The sequence below is a fragment of the Pinus tabuliformis genome, chromosome 5_2 (assembly GCF_031772625.1).
Source record: "Pinus tabuliformis cultivar Carrire ecotype Pingquan chromosome 5_2, CPIR1, whole genome shotgun sequence".
NCBI lineage: Eukaryota > Viridiplantae > Streptophyta > Pinopsida > Pinales > Pinaceae > Pinus > Pinus tabuliformis.
In genome coordinates, this window is record NC_142306.1 from 936,895,083 (window position 1) to 936,913,889 (window position 18,807).

The 18,807-nt window shown below is 42.6% G+C and overlaps 1 protein-coding gene across 1 annotated transcript in view; it reads right to left on the minus strand.

The window, feature by feature from the left end:
* Positions 1–18,225, minus strand: part of LOC149162347 (cytochrome c oxidase assembly factor HCC1-like) — a 238,296-nt gene extending 220,071 nt beyond the window's left edge. Inside the window, exon 1 of the mRNA XM_089437226.1 lies at positions 17,911–18,225. Within this exon, the coding sequence (XP_089293352.1) occupies positions 17,911–18,087 (177 nt within the window). The 5' untranslated portion in view covers positions 18,088–18,225. The remainder of the gene's footprint in view (positions 1–17,910) is intronic.
* Between the last annotated feature and the right edge of the window lie 582 nt (positions 18,226–18,807).

Sequence of the window (18,807 nt, forward strand, 5' to 3'; positions counted from 1 at the left end):
CAATCAATGTCCCCTGCTCTTTACAAACTTTCACCGATGGGAGGAGTCTAAAGGTAACCAGTAGGATGATGGGATCAATGCATAGGTATAATGTGATTTCCAAAGCCCATTCATAGGAGAGACTCAATGATGGTTTGGTTGCTTCCAAAGCAAGACAATGGCTCTCCAAGAAAGGCTTATGAGGAGACCCAAATCTAGGAGGAAGGGATACACCTAAATCAAGGCTTCCTAAGGGAATAAAGGGACCTCTCTTACGATTTTGTGAGACAGTGATCATATAAGATTTGGGACCACAAGAGAGACCTAGGGAATCCAAGCAAGGCCTAGGGTTTTCAAAATCAAGAGAAGAATAAGATGCCTTAGGTCAAGGAATGGTTAACTTCCAATGATTTTTCAAGAATAAATGACCTGTGAAGATGTTGCTAACCAAAGAAGGTGAAGGATAGAAACGGTTTTGGAGTTGAGGCTTGAGATTTCTCTCAAACTAGCCACAGGAATTGCTTGAAACTTTGAGGGCAATTAGAGGAAAGGACAGCATAGTAGTATACCAACTCGCACCCCAAGGAGATGTCTCTAATGCAATTCGCAATAGGCCCTAGTTGGCCTTCTAGGATTAGGTCAGAAAAATAGAAAAAAGAAGAAAAGATGAGTTTTAGGGTTGATCAACTAGAATTAGGACTAGTGCCTAGTCAATTGGGAGAAATGGAGTCAAGATTAGCTTTGATGAAGGAACTTCACTCCAAGGAGTCTTATGTAGCTTTTGCTAACCCTAATGAGGCAACCACCCAGCAACAAAGGAATTTATTCACTTGGCAAGAAACAATGGAGTTTCGAGGGTGAAAGATTATCAAGCCTCTATGAACATTCATTCGGATTTGTCTAACATGTAATGCATGCAATACTTCATAATCCCAGTGTTTTTATGAATTCGCATTTATTTAGGGCACATATAAGATAATTACAAGATATTCCATACATTAATCATGCAATAAAGTAAAGAAATAGTATCAAAATATCACTTACAAGACAAATCAAATATATTCATCTATCATAGTTGCAATTAGAAACTCCAAGACAAGAATAGTGAAAATCTAAACATCAAAATGCATCAACAACATCCAACTTCGTCCATAAATTGCAAGTCTAAATTCCTTTTCAAGAGGAAATCCCAATCCAAATGATGATGAGTTACAAATGAGGCTCATCTTCAATTTATATGAGCCTTTAGTAATTCGATTTGGTCTAATTGGCCTAATAAGCCCCTAAAAATCACTTCAATGTGCAAAATGACAACCCTATTGGTGACAAGCTCACCAAATAGCTCAAAAGTGTGAAACAAGCCTTCCTAATGAAGTCGAAATGATAGAATAATGGTGCAAAAGGGTTGTTGGAAGCCCAAGATGTGTCCTCCATGTGGCAAGATGAAGAGGAGGGCTCTCAAAATGATGACCAGGGAGTTGGCACCTTGGTTTCCAAGCAAAACATCACTGATGTTCCCAAGTGGCTGAGGGGCACAATGAATGGTCTCATGGGTCTCCAAATGGATCAAACATATCAATTCTCCATCAACAAGGGCTAGAATGATAATACAAGCCCTCTGATACCTCTCTAGATGAGACAAAACCTCTTTTGGGCTCTGGATCAGCTATCAACTGTGTGGTCAGTCAAGTAACATGGTCCAAGCGCATCATCATCTCTATATGGCTGGGGCATGAACAAGCAGTATGTGGTGTTGAAGAAGCCCATGGTGTGGCAATGAATGCTCTATTGTGGTGGAGGCTCATGGCTCTCAACACTCACCCTACAAGTGCCATTATGACCCTTTGGGGGGTTGGGATCCCATATAGGGAGGCCAAGCCCAATATGCAAAACCACCTGCGATCTTGTATAAGATCCAATGTGTCTCCTCACTGTTAGTTGCAGTGCAGATGCAGAGTCGGCAGCGTACATGATGTACAATGCAGTGTCAGCAGCAGCACAGATGCAACAGTTTTGTTCATCTACAGTCAATGGCATATGAATCAGAGTTAGCGCAATAGTTGGTGGACAGTGGTAGGCAGCTACAGTTGTCAGACATCAACAATGTGTATGGGAGGATGTTGCAGACAAAGGGTGTTGTGCAGTTGTGCAGCACTAGTTGGAGAGAACGCCTTCTTCGCTAAGAGGGAGTGTTAGTTTTTGTAGCAACGGATGGTGTTCTAGTCTCGAGACTTTGTGGAGAGGCTAAAACACAATAGCTCTCCAAAACCCAAAAATCGTTTCTGGAAATTCCACCTAAAGATGGCTCGATTAAATTAATTGATCAATAATTAAAAAATGCTCAACTCTAACTTAAGGAAATCAATTAATTGATAGTAATTAATTGATAAAGGTGAGAATTCTCTAGAAACTCACACGGATTGACTTGGAGACGATCTCAACCATCGATTAAGTTTTAATCATGGTTGTTGGAGTCCCAACTAGAGATTATAAAAATAGGTCGATGGGTAGATGAACAACACACTAGTGTAGATACTCAATTGCCTAGGCAGTTCGAATTCCCAGTAGAAGGAGTGATTCAGCAGTGGAGATCAAGCCAATGGGTGAGTAACAGGTGGTAGAGGGGCAACACAGTAGTATAGTATTCCAAAGGAGTTTAAAGTTTTGGAGAGTCAGAAAGAGGAGGCCGAAATATTCTCCAGGAAGTTGCGAAGGACTACGCAATTGCTTCAGCAGAGCAGTTTGATTTGGTTGAAGGGAAGGTCATTTTCAGTTCCAAACGCTAGGAAGATTTTCCCGAGTGTCGGAGAGACTGATTCCCAGTCAACAGCAAGCAAGACGACTTGATTAGTGTGAAAGCATTTGCGTAGAAATGACGCAAGGCCTGTGTAGAGAGTTCGGACAGCTAGCTTTTCAAAAGCAGGGAAGTGTCGGGATTGCTTGGAGAGAGGGTAAAATCCCTCAGTTTATTTTTGCTACTATTTCTCTCGAGTAGAATCGCTAGTTTGGCAACATTTTATTGTACTCAAAATTTTTGTTGCTGCATAATAATAAAACCCTCACTGCTGCACCAATTTTCCCACATTAGGTTTTTTCGAGGACTTTTGTATAAGAAGAACTATGTCAGATTTTTCGTGTGCGTTAGCATTTCTCAGTTTCCAGCATTTTTATTTCCGTAACGTTTATTTTATTTTGTGAAGAAATTGCAGTTTGATTAATCCGATATTAATCAATAAATTAATAAAACTGAATAATCAATTAGAAGAATTTAATTCCAATTGTTGCAATTCAAGGAATTTTCACATGGTATTAGAGCATATTTGATGGACAAGAAGCTCAGAAGTGGAAGAGAGAAACTTTCATTGTTCAGAGGGAACAGCAGGCCAAAATTTTCAGGGGTTGCACAGTGCCTAGCCAAATAGTGCAAATTGTTGGGCAAGGGTTCGATAGTCGCAGTTGCAAGAAAGTTTGTTTTGTCTAAAATGGTGATTCTGGCAGAAAGAGGGAGCAACAACAACTCAAATTTTCGCTAAGCAGATTTCTTGTTCACGCAGAGAGCTTTTGTAGTAGGTTGATAGAACAAAATCAATGCCAAGAGGAAGAGAAATAGCAAGACAGAATCATACACAAGTTATCTTCAGTAAATTCCTTTGATATCTCCAGTATGGCCATGGACAGATGTAATATGTAGGGGACTTAAAAATTGTCTTTGAGATTAGAGGACGAATTTGCTTGCTTATCTAGCTCAGCTTCACAGAGTGTCTAGTATATAGACAGTGGAACATCAACTCACATGACATGGGTTAGAGAATTTTCTTTAACTACAACAAAGAGCAAATGGACTTCTAGATTACGATGGGAAACAAGACAAAGTGCACTCCAATGGGGAGAGGTACCATCGACTTTCAAAGGGAGTCAAGAGCAAGTACCAATGCTACAAATGTATTGCATGTGTCGGGCTTAGGTATGAACCTAATTTCAATATCTCAACTTCAGGATAAGGGATATGATGTTCACTTCGTAGGGAAGAAGGTGTTTGTCAAACACCTGAGCTGGAAGAGGGTGAAACAGATTGGAGTTCGAAGCAACAGATTGTACAGGTTGCAGCTTGATTCTCCAATGGCACTAGTAGGTAGCAACAGTAGCAGTGGGAAAGGCCTGAATGAGCTATGGCATAGGAGAATGGGACAATTACATCATGGAAGGCTTAGAATGCTCAGGGAGACTGTGATAGGTGTTCCATAACTGGGCACAAAACACAATGATGTGTGCAAAGGGTGCGTGCTTGGGAAATATGCTAAGGTAACATTCCCAAGAAGTGACAGCAAAGCAAATGGCATGTTGGTGTTGATACATTCAGACATTTGAGGCCCTATGTCCACTACAGCTCTCAGTGGGGCCGAGTATTTTGTCACCTTTATTGATGACCATTCCAGGAAAACCTGGATCTACTTCTTGAAGACCAAGGATGAGGTCTTTGATCGCTTCAAGGAGATTTAGGCTCTGGTGAAGAATGTGACAAGGAAGAAGATCAAGGTGCTTCACTCAAATAATGGTGGAGAGTACATAGATAAAGCCTTCACAGATTTTTGTGCGAAGGAAGGCATCAATCCACATTAGAATGGGTTAGTGGAGCAAAGGAACAAATCTATAGTTGGTGTTGCAAAAGCGATGTTATATGACCAAGATTTGCCCAGGCTTCTATGGGCAGAGGCATGTAGCACAACCATGTATATCCAAAACAGGGTTCCCCATAAGGCAATGGGGAAGATAACGCCATAAGAGGTCTTCTCAGGGAAGAAGCCCGAGGTAAGTAACTTCATGATATTTGGCAGCATAGCTTATTGCCATGTGCCAGATGAGAAGCGTACCAAATTGGATTAGACTGCAGAGAAGGGGTTTCTCGTTGGATATAGCGAAACCTCAAAGGCATACAAGATCTATGTTCCCAGTAGCAGGAAGAGCATAGTGAGACGAGACGTGAAATTCATGGAGGACAGAGCCTTCAAGGGGTCTCATGAGATGCCAACAGGAAATCAAAGTGAGCCAGCAAAAGCCCCATTGGTCCAGCAGCCAGTGGGACCGCTAGTAGGACAGTCACAAGGATCCAGTACAATGACCAGTACTAGCATTTCCTCAGGTGCAGGGGATCCAGTGAATTCACAGCAGACGGAGCAACAGAGGCAAGATGAGGATTTGGTTGAACCTCCCACCACTAGTGGTCGAACCAACAGAGAAGTTCATTAGACATTAAGAGATGCAAAGGAGTTCATTGGAGCTCCTAGGACACACAAGAGAGAGCGCAGACAGTCTGACAAGTGCCAAGCATTGGTGGCTCAGGTTGCAGAACCTTCCAGCTTTCAGGGAGCCGCACAACATCATGTGTGGATAGATGCCATGGTAGAGGAGTACAGCTCTATTGTGACAAATGATGTTTGGGAGGTGGTGTCGAGGCTTAAGGACATGTCAGTTGTAGGTTCTAATTGGATCTATAAGATCAGGTGCACTACAGACGGTAACATGGAGAAGTACAAGGCTAGATTTGTGGCAAGGGGGTATGCGCAGAAAGAAGGAATAGATTATAAGGAGACCTTCACCCGAGCTGTCAAATACACTTATATTCGGTCAGTTATATCCCTAGCAGCTCACGGGGTGGTAGGTTCACTATATGGACGTCACGGCAGCATTCTTAAATGGGGTGATAGAAGAGGTGTACACAAAACATCCAGAGGGATTCGAGACTCATGAGAGGGACACATGTGTCTGCGGGCTGAAGAAAGCTCTATACGAACTCAAGCAAGCTCCCAAGGCATGGTATGGTCGAATTGGCAGCTACTTGCAGCAGATGTGATTCGTGAAGAGTGATGCAGAACCCAACCTTTACTACTTAATGGTAGAGGATGAGCCACTCATCCTAGTATTATATGTGGATGATCTCTTCTTGACAGGATCATCAAGGCTCATAGAGGACCGCAAGAAAAACCTAGGAGCAGAGTTTGATATGAAGGATTTGGGGTTGATGCATTACTTCCTAGGATTGGAAGTGTGGCAGAAGGACATGGATATCTTCCTTGGTCAAGGGAGATATGCTACAGATATTTTGAAGAGATTCAAAATGCAAGATTGTAGACCCATGTCTACACCCATGATCACCAATAGGAAGTATTACACACCATTTTGTGGGTGATATCCCTAGGAGAAAAAAAATCGAGATGGTCCTCAGTCAGCAGCCCCTTACAACCATCAACTAGCTTATTGTGTCATTTCTCAGCCACTTGAGCCAGCCATGTGGTCCTTCACCCACCTGTCATGATCGTATGTTTGAAAGTGGGCCTACCAAACCTAAAGGTATGCCTTGTCATTTGGTAATGGAGTATTGTAGTTTTCTTATCATGGATACGTCTGGGCATGGATTAATGGGGGCATTTGGTAGAAAGAGTGGGCTAGGTCTATGCTCTTGTCTCCTAGACCTCTTTTGGATGTTAACCTTGGACCCAGTCCCATGGGATGTCTTTTACTAGCCTTTGGGCTTTAGGGATGGTACTACATGGGAAACCCTAATTTTGGTTGCATGGAATCACTCCCTCATTCACGTATATCACCCCCCCTTCCGCTCATTATAACCCCATTCATCATTTCTCCCACCTGGGTCCACATCCCTCCACTAGGTCCACACAGAGTTAGCCTCCCTCCTCCCCTTGCCCACACCTTGGGTCAGGCTTGGAATGATGCCTCAGAGGTTGATGCAATTGAAAAGAAAATGTACCACAAAATGCAAAAGATGGTCAAGACAAACACATTTAGCACGTGGGCAAAAGCCAATGCATGAGCTTTGCCCCATTCTCATGGCCATCATGTTGGTTCTTATAGGCCCTAAAGGAGCCTCTTTTATCATTCAGGAACCCATGGTTGTCCCAACTCCTGGTGGACGATGAACCACCCTAGCTTAATGGGGATATCCACAGTTGTACCTTATACATCATGCTCTTATCCCTTGAGCCCCGAGCAGTTAATCAAAGAAAAAATCATAAAAGGCAAAAGACATATAAAGAAGAGTGAAAACATCAAGGTCGGGGCACCTCATGCACCACAATTGCTCCCTCTTATACATTATATACCCAAGTGTGGGCTTCCCCTTTATTAACTACCCTTGTACCACAACATGTGGCTCAGGGCCACCCCTTTGCATTTCCTACTCCATTCATCTCTTTATCACATGCCACCACCCTTTAAAGAATGTACCTTGGACATACTATCCCCTTTAGAAGTAGAAACCACCTAATAGGATACTTGGTTAACCCCATTTGGAGCTTGGAAACATTAGCACATGCCAAAGCCCACTATGTAAGGGCATGCCATTATGAAGTGCCCACCTGCTGTCCCAGGTTTGCAAGCTCTTTTTACTTGATTTCCTGTGATGACTTCATGTATTGGAAGGCTAGGGGATGCATTGGATCTTATGCAGGATTGCGGATGGTCTCCGTTTTGGGTTTGGTCTCCCAATACGGGGTCCTAACCCTCCAGAGGGGTACATTGGCACATGTAGGGTGTGTGTTGAGAGCCATGGGCCTCCACAGCAATAGACCCATGGATCCCCATAGATGTTCAGAGATTGCTCGAGATTCACCCATTGGACGAGGAAGATGCACCTTGTTCACCATGCCCAACCGACCCCACAGTTGTACCATGCACTTGGCAGATGGCCCGGGACTTGTATGTTGATGTGGTATCACTTACACCATCATCTGAAGCGCTTATAGATGGTCTACTGTCATCTTCAACTTACTTGGAGACCCATGAAGTCACTTGTGTGCCCTCACACCCATTGGGAGCACCACAGGTTTATTATGTGGAGAACAAGGGGCCAACCCCTGTCCATTACTTTTGGAAGTCCTATTCGTCATTATGGCACTTATGGACTTCATTAGGCTTCTTAGAAGGCCCAACGACATGTATTATTGATCATTTGACCCCTTGAGAGACTTGTTATTTTGTTTATGAGCTAGTTTGGTGGGCTTGTCACCAAAAGTTAGTTATTTGCACATCATTTTTTTTAGGGGTTAATGTAGGCTCAAGTAGCTAAAGTGAACTCATCGGGAGTGTATAAATACAAATGATGAGAGTTCATTTCTCATCATCACTTGGATTTGGAACTAGTATCTCTTTAGATATTTTCGCTATCCTTCTTGGAGGACAATTTTTTGGATAATTTTGATGTTTGGATAATTTGCATATGTCTTTGAGCTTCTTGATGGCAAGTTTTTGGATGGTTGGATATATTCTTATACATGTAAGTAAATTTTAATGTTATTCTTTCTTTCTAATTTTGTCACATACATTGTTGTTGGGATTTCGCTATACTAGGGCTTATTTGTTGCATCTCTTACGCGAAGTTGTGGAAATTTCGTTTCTAGATAGTGAATGCTTCATGTATGGGTCATGTATAATGAATGAATGTTCCTAGGGATGTTTCATTACTTAAATTCATCTTGACAAGCCATTTACCATGCAAAAGGAAGTATAAAGTCTTTGAAGTTGCTTTTGTCGCTGCCCTAGTGCCAAGCGAAGTTATCTTTGAGGCCTCCTTGACCTAGAAAATTCAAAGGTACATAGTCATAATTCTATCTTACTCCAATCTCCCCAAAGGATTAGGCACTGGTCCACCCAAAAGTGATCACCTTAAACCTATTTTCCTTTTCCCTTTTCCTCTTCTCTAGGTCTAGTCCTATAGGTCACCTAAGGCATCAATTATCTCACGATCTAGCCATCCAAATACTTCGATTTTTGGTCCATAACTGCGTTGGTGTGTCCTCAAGAAGCCCTCCAAATTTCATGAGATCCCAACGGTGGGATTGAGCTATCGCAAACCCTAGCTCGAAGACCGATTCTTGCCCTTGGTTTCTGTTAAAATTGGCAACTAGGGCTAAACTCTATGTGGGTCATCTTATTAATTGAAGCTGATATTTTTCTTGGATCCCTCTCATCGAGAGGTGTAGAATTGATCTAAAGATCATCCGATTCCGATAAGTATTCATGGAGATATGAATTTATTTGCGTTATGGGACAATTCGTCAAGGTCGGCCAGCAACCAAATAAACCCCACTTGTGCTCAACATTTTAGTATAAATACTAAAATAGAGGTGGCCTTCAAGTCATTTCAACACACTTGGGATCTCGTCCTCTCTACTTGTCTTTGGGTTTTAGTAGGAGGAGAGAACCTAAGGGATAACGTTGCTCTAATCTAGAGGGCAGAAGATGGAACTGCCAGAACAGCCGGGAAAGTTGATGCAGAGGGCAGAAGCCGACACTGTCGGAACAGCCGGGAAAGTTGACGCAGAGAGCAGAAGCCAGAACTGTCGGGAACCGCTGAGAACAGCCAAAACTGTCGGAACAGCTAGGAACAGCCGGAACTGTCGGGAACTGTCGGAACAGCTGGGAAAGTTGACGCAGAGGGCAGAAGCCGGAACAGCAGGGAAAGTTGACGCAGAGGGCAGAAGCCAGAACTGCCTGGAACTGCCAAGAACAGTCGGAAATGCCAGAATAGCCAAAATTGTCGGGAACTGTCGGGACAGTCGGGAAAGTTGTCGCAGAGGGCAGAAACCGGAACTGTCGAGAACAGTTGGAACTGCAAGAACAGCCGGAACTGCCGAGAACTGCCGAAACAGCCAGAAAAGCTAACGCAGAGGGCAAAAGCCAGAACTTCCAAGAACAGTCGAAACTGTCAGGAACTGTCGGAACTGCCGGAAAAGCTAACACAAAGGGTAGAAGCCGGAACTTCCGAGAATAGCCAAAACTGTTGGGAACTGCTGAAACTACCAGGAAATCTGACACAGTCCTTAGAGGCTGACGCTGGGGTTTTTCATGGGGCAAATTGGAGCTGAGGAGCTGCTAGAGTGTTTATCCAAGGTTTCAGCTGGAGCATCTATCTCCGAAGGAAAGCAACATGCAAGGGACAATTAACTAACATTGGGACAACTATATGGTACTTAGCAGCGAGTACACCAAGCATGCAATGTTACAGCAAGCATGCAATGGACAGCAAACTAATATTGGGACAACATCATGATACTTAATGCAGCAAGCATGTATTGGTACAGCTAGCATGCAAGGGACAGCTAGCATGCAACAGTAAGCATGCTAAGGACAACAAGCAAGCAAGGTGCAGCCCGCACATAGGTCAGTATGGCAACATGGTGCAGCAATGGCACATAATGCAATACAGTGATGGGTGCAGTCATGATTAGTGAAGCGTGATGAGATGCAGCATAGTGATGATGGGCACAGCATGGTGCAACGTAGTGAGGTGCAGCATGATGACGAAATGCAGCACAACGATAGGTGAAGGAGTCACCTTGGAGAATCAGTTGAAGCAGCATGTCTTCAACTGATCTCATGTATATCATCTTCTTAGAGATGATCTATGCTCTTATCTAGATAAGTCAAAGTGTTGACTCCTATTGTAAATGTACTATCATCTCTCTCTCTCTCTGTGCAGAACTATTGAAGAACATATAAGAAGAATTGATCAAGGGTTTCCCCACATTGGGGTTTGTCCCTGGCTAGCGACACATCTTGTGTCCTCTTGTCTTGGCTTGTCTTCTGCGATTTATGTTTATGTTATATCTGCAGTTTACTTTAATGTTGATGTGATTGCTAATTTGGAAAAGATATTGAGCTAACTGTGAAAATTGAAATAAATTGCTCTAAGCATAGAACATACCTAAAATTTAACATGGTATCAGAGCTGAGGTGAAGACAATGCCCAAGCAAGAGTGAAAGAGCAATCATCGAAAACAGTTGGGAAATGACAAAAGGATTAGTGGATTCCTCATCCCTCTTCAAATTCACCGAGGGTGAAGTCGAAGCAAAGAATATTATCAGAATGGCGCAGCAGAAGTTTCTGATGGCCTACCTAAAGATCACTTCATTGGGAAGTCTGGATCTAAGGGTGGAAGGAAAGGCAGATGCCTTGGTTGCAATAAGTTCGGCCATTATGCGAAGGAGTGTCCAAATGGCAGAGACACATCTCTTGATAAAGATAACAATCATTCCAAGGACATCTTCAATGATCAGAAGAATGACAGGTAATGCAAGTCATCAAAGAAACGACCGACTCTTCAAAGAAAGCAAGGAACCCCAGGTATGAAGAATCAAATGTTGTTTCTGATAAGATAAAGAAGCGTTATCTTGTACTAGCCCTCTCCTTCAGATTCTTTGGGAATTTGGCTTATTGATCGTAATGCTTCAAGGCTCCTCATCAGATAAAAGGGTGCTCTCTCGAATTTGGTAGAGACAGAAATAACCATGGGATTATACTTGGAGTCGATGCCACCTATCCCGGAAAGGGTGTAGGGAATGTTACCCGTCAATTGAATGAGGGTAAGTCGATTCATTTACAGAATCTCTTTTACGTCCCTGATCGTAAGAAGAACTTGATGTCCATCTCGGAAATGGAAGTCAAAGGTTTCAGGGTGGCATTCATCAATGGAAAGGTACGTGTTAAAAAATAGAATTTTCAAAGATGTTTTTTCTCATGGGTTCAGGGTTGGCAATTTGTATCAAGTTGCAGAATGGTCCATTGGGGATCATGTCAACTGACATATCGCATCTATAACACCGGAGGTCTACCTATGGGGCTCTACCCGATGTGAGTCAGATGTTGATAAGGATGCCTGAATTCAAGAAGAGCATGAAGGTACATGTCTGAGATGTACCAAAGGAAAATCTTAGAAGGGGACCATTCCCCTCATGCAGCAGGTCCACAAGTTTGGAACAACCCGAGGAGTTTGAGATTCATGATCGGGAATCCATGTATACAGGTGGAAGAAAGCCCTCTATGGCTTGAAGCAAAACACCCCGCGCGTACACCCCGCGCGTAGTATGAGAGGATTGATCGTTGTCTGATGAAGTTGAGATTCACTAGGAGCGAAACCGATCCAAACCATTACCCGAAGGTTGTGGATGATAGACCTCTCATACCGGCAACTTATGAGGACGACCTATTTCTGACAAGTGCAGACCCTCTCATTTGCAGAAGTAAGAGGGAGTTGGATTCTGGATGTGGAATGATAAACTGCAAGCCTGTGACTACCTCGAGGATCTTAACTTTCAAAAGTTATATGGTAGTGATGTCGGACCAGATTTGGGAAATGCCTCTGAGTTTCATAAACTCATTCGCGTTGATGTTCTTGGTGAACTTCCGTCCGGACATATGTTTTGCAGTTAGCATGGTGAGCTCATATTTGGTTGAGCCTCGCTGACTCGTGCCAAGAATCTGCTGAGATATCTTCGAGGCACAATCTCTCATAGATTGAGATACACTGCCAAAAATATGAAACTGCATGATTATTCGAATGTTGACTGGGCAGGCAGTGTGGAGGATCACTAGAGCACTTCTCAGTGCTGGTTCTCTTTGGATTCTGCTTTGATATCATGGATGAGCAGGAAGCAGAAGTCGGTTGCTATAAGCACCGCTGAGACCGAATACATAGCTACGAGTATGATCTCGTGTGAAGCTGCATGGTTGCAAAAGCTCTTAAGTGAGTTGTTTGTACACATGATGAATACCACTGTGATTCTCTGTGACAACCAAAGGGGGGATTCGATTATTAAGGAATCCCGTATTCGATGATTGCTCCAACAGATAGACATCAGATATTGCCTTATCTGGGATATGGTAAGTCGATGAGCGAGGAGGCTCCATCACATTGAGACTGATGTACAGGTCGCAGACATTTTGTCAAAACCCCGGGGAAAGGTCAAATCTGTGACTTTCCCGAACGACTTGGAGTCATTGAGAGACCTTATAAGGATCCTACATGTCGCATGCATTGAGCTCTGGGAGCTCTGAGGGGCTTGGGGTACTTACTAGAGCAATGCAGGGCGACTCACCCTCCCCTGGTGGTGCGCTATGTACAAGATGACAGGTTCAACCTTCCCTTGTGATACCCCGTGGCAACTGTGGAACAGAATGATTAGTTCTCCTGTGGGCCAAGATGATTAGTTCTCCCGTGGCAACTGTGGAACAAGATGATTAGTTCTCCGGTGGGCCGGGATGATTAGTTCTCCCGTGGCAACTGTGGAATAGGATGATTAGTTCTCCTGTGGGCCGGGATGATTAGTTCTCCCGTGGCAACTGTGGAACAGGATGATTAGTTCTCCAGTGGGCCGGGATGATTGGCAACTGTGGAACAGGATGATTAGTTCTCCTATGGGCCGGGATGATTAGTTCTCTCGTGGCAATTGTGAAACAGGATGATTAGTTCTCTGTGGGCCAAGATGATTAGTTCTCTCATGGCGACTCTGGGGCAAGATGATTCGTTCTCCTGTGGACAGGATGATTCGTTCTCCTGTCAAGGCATCCTACCCATGCAGTCTGGGACTCATGAGAAGTACCTCTCATCTGATCAATGAGCAGGGAAATGGGGTTAGGGACCATAGTAGTACTATCGATGGACGCATCGTTGTATCTACCGTACTCCCTATTCTAGGATGACCTCCATTGATCTGGGATCGATGAAACTGATCTGGGATCAGAATGAGTGGTTTGAGACACTCTCTTGTGATATTGATCTAGGATCAATAAAACTAACTTCGGGTCAGTAAGAGTGATGTGACACACTCTCTTCAGATGAAACTGACTTTGGGTCAGTAGAGAATGGTATGAGGCATTCTCGACCAATTCTTCTTCTTCATGGTTCAACAAAGCAGAGTAGAGCAAAGAAAAGCTCAAAAGAGCAAAGCAGTGCAAGGCACTAATGGCAAAGATAGTACAGTCGGACATATGGATCAGCGGCTGGAGTTCTCCCTAGTTGAGAGGGAGTGTTAAAATTGGCAACTAGGGCCAAACTCCATGTGGTCATCTTATTAATTGAAGCTGATATTTTTCTTGGATCTCTCTCATCGAGAAGTGTAGGATTGATGTAAAGATCATCCAATTCCGATAAGTATTCATGGAGATATGAATTTATTTGTGTTATGGGACAATTCGTCAAGGTCGGCCAGCAACCAAATAAACCCCACTTGTGCTCAACGTTTTAGTATAAATAGAGGTGGCCTTTAAGTCATTTCAACAAACTTGGGATCTCTTTCTCTCTACTTGTCTTTGGGTTTTGGTAGGAGGAGAGATCCTAAGGGATAACACTGTCCTAATCTAGAGGGCAGAAGCCAGAACTATCGGAACAGCCGGGAAAGTTGACGCATAGGACAGAAGCCAGAACTGTCAGGAACAGCCAAAACAGCCGGAACTGCCGGAACCACCGAGAAAGTTGACACAGAGGGCAGAATTCGGAACTGCCGGGAACAGTCGGAACTGCCAGAACAGCCAAGAACAATCAAAACTGTCAGGAACTGTCGAAACAGCCATGAAAGCTGGCACAGAGGGCAAAAGACAGAACTGTCGGGAACAGTCGGAACTGCCAGGAACAGCCGGAACTGTCAGGAACTGCCGGAACGATGGGAAAGCTGACGTAGAGGGCAGAAGCCGGAACTGCCGGGAACTGTCGGAACTATCGGGAAAGTTAACGCAAAAGGCAGAAGCCAAAACTACCGGGAATAGCCGGAACAGCTAGGAACTACCGAAACTGTCGGGAAAGCTAACGCATAAGGCAGAAAAGGCTGACGCAGTCCCTAGAGGCTGATGCTAGGGTTTTTCGTGGGGCAAATTGGAGCTGAGGAGTTGCCGGAGTGTTTATCCGAGGTTTCATCGAGAACATCTGTCTCTGAAGGAAAGCAGCATGCAAGGGACAGCTAACTAACATTGGGATAGTTGTATGGTATTTCGCAGCAAGTACACCAAGCATGCAATGCTACAGCAAGCATGCAAAGGACAGCAAACTAATATTGGGACAACATCATGATACTTAATGCAGCAAGCATGTATTGGTACAGCTAACATGCAAGGGACAGCTAGCATGCAACAACAAGCATGCTAAGGACAATAAGCATGCTAGGGACAACAAGCAAGGTGCAGCCAACACATAGGTCAATATGGCAACATGGTGCAACAATGGCACATAATGCAGTACAGTGATGGGTACAGTCATGATTAATGAAGCGCGATGAGATGCAGCGTAGTAATGATGGGTGCAGCATGGTGCAGCGTGGTGAGGTGCAGCATGATGACGAAATGTAGCACAACGATAGGTGAAGGAGTCACCTTCGAGAATCAGTTGAAGCAGCATGTCTTCAACTGATCTCATGTATCATCTTCTTAGAGATGATCTATGCTCTTATCTAGATAAGTCAAAGTGTTGACTTCTGTTGTAAACATACTATCTCTCTCTCTCTCTGCTAAACTATTGAAGAACATATAAGAAGAATTGATCAAGGGTTTCCCCACATTGGGGTTTGTCCCTGGCTAGCGCCACATCTTGTGTCCTCTTGTCTTGGCTTGTCTTTTGCGATTTATGTTTATGGTCTATCTGCAGTTTACTTTAATGCTGATGTGATTGCTAATCTAGAAAAGATATTGAGCTAACCAGCTGTTGGGTTCTAGGTGATCTTTGAAGAATTAACCTTGATATTGCATGGGACCACACAAGACCAAGTGGACTCGACGTTCGGTCAAGGGGATAGGATTTAGCAGCCAATGATATGCTTGACCTAATTAGGGAGGGGAATGGATCAAAGAATGAATTTTCAATGAAAGGCAATGCAAGGATCCTAGTGAGGTTTCTAGCCTAAGGGAACCAAGGGCAAGAATTGGTCTTCGAGCTAGGGCTTGCGATATCTCAATCCCACCGTTGGGATCTCATGAAATTTGGAGGGCTTCTTGAGGACACACCAACGCAGTTGTGGACCAAAAATTGAAGTATTTGGATGGCTAGATCGTGAAATAATTGATGCCTTAGGTGACCTAGAGGACTAGACCTAGAGAAGAGGAAAAGGGAGAACATCATGATACTTAGTGCAGCAAGAAGATCTTAGCATGCGACTGAACCAACTGTTGGAATGAGAATTGGTCTGGGGGCACCACTAGGATCTCATTGAGACAAGAATAGAGCCTTGTGTCCTCACTAATCTAGAATCATGTGTTTCCATTTGTTGCTTGGTGCCTTGAACCAAGAGCACCATAAAAGAAAAAGAAAAAAGAGTACACCACTGTCCACATCATCAACAAAGATGAATATAGGATTTTTATACTGTTTCTAGAATATTATCCCATGATGGGCACCTTGCTATTAGAATTGCTCATTTTCTATCTCCCCTATGTGGCATAGCATCATGCATATATGCTTGTAATCTGGCATTAGTGAATTTCAATTGATATAGATATGAGGAATAATAGTACTATATTTTTCCCAAAAATGATAAGAACCTAGGAGTCTTTTATTGCAGTTACTCAAATCCTATTTCTACAATTTCTTTCTTGTTTTGGTCCAAAAACATTCTTTTGAGGAAAAAACCATCATTTGGATGTATGCCAACACAAGGAAACCCATCAAAAAAGATGAAACATTTTCTTTAAGTTACAAGAACGACATACTATTCAAAATTACCCAAGGGGCATGCACTCATCTTCTCATAGACCTAATCGAGGTAGTTGCCTACTATAGTTTAAACGTGGATCTTGATATGGTACACACCCAAATCTTACCACTCCAAAGATAGCCTAAAAGGCCAGTTTGATTGTCAAGTTCATCAAATATAGGCCACACACTTTGCAAATTCAAGAACAAGCTTTGGGCACCACATCTCCAAGCTGATTCACGAGTGTCCTCCATATTCCAAATATTAACATTGTATGTGATAATCGATCAAAAAATCATAATGAGAACACAGTTGCCCAATAAGAACAAAGATACATCAGAGCCCCATGCCTCACCGACTCAAAATCAATATCTTTGTAACTATAGTTAATTTTCTTGTAAACCACCACCCGTGTACTTTTGTGCATCATGGGTATCCATTTTATACAACATGATCCTTCGCAGAAGATGGCCAATATGCTTCTACATTAATTACCACGCATTACTGCATTCTACCAAGAACAAGAAAATTTGCTTTTCCTTATTTTCCTGGTCATCCATTCAGAGCAAACTGGTCTGTCCGCCCTTATTACAATATCTCTAGAAATGGTCCTCCACTGATCTGTGATATAATATTTTTCTGTGTTTCTTCCCCAACCATTACAACATTTTCACAAGAAAGCTTTATGATGTGGGATAAATGAGATCCCGGATTCAATATTTATGTACTTGTGTCTATGGTACCTCTCCTCTTAAAAATGGAAAACCAAAAATCGAATCGAATCAGAGATTCGATAGAGATGCTAAGTTTCAATCGAAAACTGAATCATCTGTTACTAAGTATCAAATTATTTTCTCTTAAATCGAAAAACGAATCATCTATCACTAGTTATCGAATTACTTTCCTTTAAATAATCCAAAGCTCTGCTGGACTTATTTTTGCAGGATTTTGGAATTAATGTGGCATATAAATGATATGATGCACTGCTAGATTTATCTAGAAATATAGACTACTCGGATTACGGTTTAGGTTTTTAGAGCCTGAACTTATCTTTCATTCAATAGGGTAGGAAACTACAACTTTTTTTGTCAGAAAAAACAGAGGCTATATCTTGCTATTCATTGTGCACGGGTCTTGTTGCTATTCTGGTTGCTATTCATTTTGCAAGGGTATTGGATACACAGTTATGAGTATGAGCATATGGGTGTTTCGTTAAAGTACTCCTGTATATGAAGTCATTCTGATTCGGTGATATACTCACAGGACAAAATATAGTCCCACCATACTTACAAAAAAAATATATATCTTTCTATTCATCTGAATCAAAAATACATTACTAAAAACTTTTTACTGATCATGTCTTGGACGACGACTACACGATACGTAGTCAGTATTCTGCACTTCGACTAAATAGACCAATTCCAACCGTTATAAGCTCTAGGGTAGGAAACCACGACTTACCATGTCTATCGTAGATTTCGAATAGAGAAAACGCTGGGACCCAGAAACCGACCGTCCCCCGCTATCCGCAGCTGAAAGAAGACGTGAAGGTTCTGCGCCGTATCCACGAGAGTACGAATGAAGAAACCGAGAACATAGCTGTGAAGTCCTTCGCAAAATCTTGAAGCCCATTGCCATTCTCGTATCGATTCTTGCTTTCCTGCGATGCAATCAGAACTAGCGACGATGACGATAGATAGCTAATCTCTTTAGAAACCTAAACCCCAGGAATGGCAAGCGGGAGCTTTTATCGTTGTTTGCTTGTTCGGCAAGATAATTAAAAACCAAGCTCCGGTATTTATTTTAATAAATAAATAATTAAAAAAAAAAAAAAAATCCCGAAAATCACCATTTGAGCTAGCTAAATTGAAATGGTTAAAGTGGGTTGGAATTACAGGATGAGAAAGCGGCTCAAATTTGATAAACTACATAGATTTTTTTTTCCTTTTTTAACATTTTTAACCCAGAATTACAGAATGAGATAGCGGCTCAAATTTGATAAACTACATAGAGTTTTTTTTCCTTTTCAACATTTTTAACCCAGAATAATAAGTAATTAAAAAATACTTTTTAACTCGAAAAATATAATAATTATATAAAAAATTAATAATAATTATAGAAATTTCTCATTATATTTTATGAATATTTTGTTTAACAACTTTCATTCCGATTAAAATATATGACTTCTCATATTTTTAAACTACCCTGGATAATTCTTAGTTCATCCTCGATTGTTTCCGATGGCTCGAGCACGCGTTTGGAGCTCCTCCCGCATGGCCGCTCCCTGATCGTTCTCTGCGAGCCTGCGCCTGGCAGCTTCGCTGCTAGGCTCTGCTTCCCTCCTGCCTCCAGGGCCTC